The sequence below is a fragment of the Odontomachus brunneus genome, unplaced genomic scaffold, assembly GCF_010583005.1.
Source record: "Odontomachus brunneus isolate Ranch 3 - 2012 unplaced genomic scaffold, Obru_v1 Obru_scaffold_196, whole genome shotgun sequence".
Lineage (NCBI taxonomy): Eukaryota > Metazoa > Arthropoda > Insecta > Hymenoptera > Formicidae > Odontomachus > Odontomachus brunneus.
Window position 1 is genome coordinate 146,408 of NW_022639646.1, and position 3,143 is coordinate 149,550.

The 3,143-nt window shown below is 29.8% G+C and overlaps 1 protein-coding gene across 1 annotated transcript in view; it reads left to right on the top strand.

Moving 5' to 3' along the window:
* LOC116851947 overlaps positions 1 to 3,143 on the top strand; it is a 23,599-nt gene that overhangs the window by 18,034 nt on the left and 2,422 nt on the right. The window contains exons 26-30 of the mRNA XM_032831880.1: positions 252 to 722; positions 1,386 to 1,569; positions 1,741 to 1,900; positions 2,059 to 2,140; positions 2,501 to 2,847. Coding sequence (XP_032687771.1) covers positions 252 to 722; positions 1,386 to 1,569; positions 1,741 to 1,900; positions 2,059 to 2,140; positions 2,501 to 2,847 — 1,244 coding nt within the window. The remainder of the gene's footprint in view (positions 1 to 251; positions 723 to 1,385; positions 1,570 to 1,740; positions 1,901 to 2,058; positions 2,141 to 2,500; positions 2,848 to 3,143) is intronic.

The following is a 3,143-nucleotide window of genomic DNA, read 5'->3' on the forward strand; positions in this document are numbered from 1 at the left end:
ATATATATATATATATATATATATATATATATATATATATATATATATATAATTATGCATAATTTATATATAATTAAAATCAATTTTATAAAATCATTCATATTCTTATTTCTTATTTTAATTATGTGTAGTTTATATATAAACATATAATTTTATATAAATATTACATATAATTTTTTTTTCGCGTATTGGCACATTATTGTCACATAATCGAGAAATATTTATAGACATTTGTGTTTGAAATATGACAGGTGGTTGATCACAAATCTGTTCGAACCGATCGCGGCCCGAAGAGTATTTCCATGCTGGGATGAACCCGGCATAAAAGCAGTTTTCAATATTACAATTTTGCATTCTAAGGAGTACACAGTTTTGTCGAATATGCAAGCAGTAACTACGAAGGACGAAACTGACGACTTGCAATATACATACTTTAACATTAGCCGGTTGATGGCTGCTTCTGAAGTGGCGATTATCATGTTTGATGATTTAATACGTAAACTTGAAACTCATAAGGTGGTTCATTCCGACCACGAACATACTATGTGGCTACGTCCAGCAAAGGCGGGAATATTAAAATTTGCCGAGTCAATGATTCAAGTACACAGGGTAGCCTTGCATAGATACTTCCAAGGGAACAGCATACTTCCTAAAACCAACTACGTCGTGATTCCGAATAGTTTTGCGCGGGCCAAAGGGTCTCTTGGACTTATTGTTTACAGGTACAGACAAATATGACTATAAAGTTATAGCATTCAAATTTTGATGCTTATAAAAATTTCTAATACAAAAATATGCATATATAGTTCAAAAATGTGCATATACTTACATATTAGATATAGCATTAGTGAATATTTCAATACGTTTATTATCATCAGTCATTTAGGAAACCGACTGTCGAACTCTATAATTTTTATGTAATAATGTAAAATAAGTTTAATTTGTTTATGTGGATATAGAATGAAACCTCATTGCCGTCATACATATGTGATGAGTTTTTTGTGAAGGATTGTTATGCCATACTATGTGTGATATAGAATACGATAAAAGATAAAATAATTTTAAACGTTTGCAATTGTACGTTTGATTTTTTCACATGACATTGTGTTTAAACATATGTAAATGTGCTTAATATATATGAAAACATAAAATTATAAGCTTCAATATAACTATGGCCGATGTTCATAGTTAGATTTTATATTTTATATTTAAGATCGTCCTCAGATTAATTCATCTTCAGATAATGTACGAATTCTTTCATTAGCTACATCTGAAGATAAATCAAGACAATATTAAATATAAGATTCTACTATGAATCCATATATTAGAATTGCAATAGAGTTAAATAAAATCCGCAAACGACACTGTTAATCGAAAATTTACAGAGAACAAGATATTACATACAACGTAAAGCATGATTTTGCTGGTCGCAAACTAAAAATCATAAAGTTATTTGCATATCAAGAGGCACGACAATGGTTCGATACACCTATTACGTCGTCGCCATGGTCTAACATGTGGATAAGAGGATCACTTGCGACGTATTTCAGTCATTTCTTCATATTGGAGGTAATTTTGCATCAACATTAGGCACAAATACAACTGTGCCGTTGTAGCATGTTGATATATGGATTTTTGAATTATGATCAACATTTTTCAGCAATAAAACAATTATGCATATTCATTCTTTGAATTTCAATATTGTCATTGATATTATATTTATTGAATTGTTATTTCTAGCCTTTCTATGGCTCACATTTAATGGACCTTTTCGTGGTCCATGTTCTACAACCCACTCTTTATAATGATAAGGCTCTACAGATGAAACCTGTTGTACGTGAAACCTATGACACTGATGATATTGAAGCAGTTCTTTACTCTTCGTTGTATAACTACAAAGGTGAATAAATACAGTGAAGCGATTTTGCATTTAAATATATTTAAACTGTTTCAAACTTTCAAACAGAGGTATTGTAAAAATAAATCATGCTGACCATAATATTTCCATAATATTTTAACGTTATTTTATTTCATGTTGGTTGGTGTGGATTATTGTAGGATCTGTCATGTTGCGCATGTTAGAATATATTCTTACCTCGAGGATTTTCCGCCAGTGCATCGAAAAATACGTGAGAGACTCGTGAGTATCACAACGTAAAGATACAATTATACATTCTGCCTCCTTTCATATATTTTAGTCGGAAGATAATGATGCCCTCATTCGTTACACGCGTATTGAAAAATTAGATTTTAATTCTTAAGATCAGTTGAAGTACCTCCAGGCATTCTTGTTCTTTGTTAAGTTACATCGTTCTTTGTTGTAAATTACATAGGTCGATCACGTTGACGGTTGCACCATATTTTTGTTAAATTTCCGCACAATTTCTGTTAATTTCCAGAAATTTATGTACAGATAAATATGTGTTGGTTAATATGCTTTATAATTTAATTTATTATACGTTTGATTTATTGTCATTATCATTATGTTTTAAAAATTTAGTATACGGCTCCCATATGAGAACATCGATTTCTGGTCTATTGTGCAAGGTGCCAATAGTGAATACAACAATAAAAAGAGACAGACTCATAATATATCAGAGATAATGAATAGCTGGTTACAGCAAAAATATTATCCCGAGCTGCTTGTTACTCATGGCGTTAGAGTGATAAATATCCTAACATTTTGTGAGAACAACACTAAGTGGCATATACCGATAAATATTTGCATACAGTCGCATCTTGAATTTTGTGATATATCAAATATTACTTGGGTAGAATGTCCCGGGAGTAAAATTATTTCTTGGCCTACTGCTGATGATTTCATCATAGTCAACTTTCTACAAGTTGGTGAGTATTGAAATAATAAAAATCATCGCGCTTCTGTGTCTATATGATGCGTTATCTGCAATAATATATTTTGAGATTTGAGCGAATATGTATGCATTTGTATTTTCTATTTAAAAATATCCATTACACGATATACAAGCATGAATATAGTGGTAAAAAGTTATTCTTATCTTTTATTACAAATGCAATTGTAGTTAATAATTGTTATGTACTGATAATATATATATATATATATATATATATATATATATATATATATATATATATATATATATATATATATATATATATATATA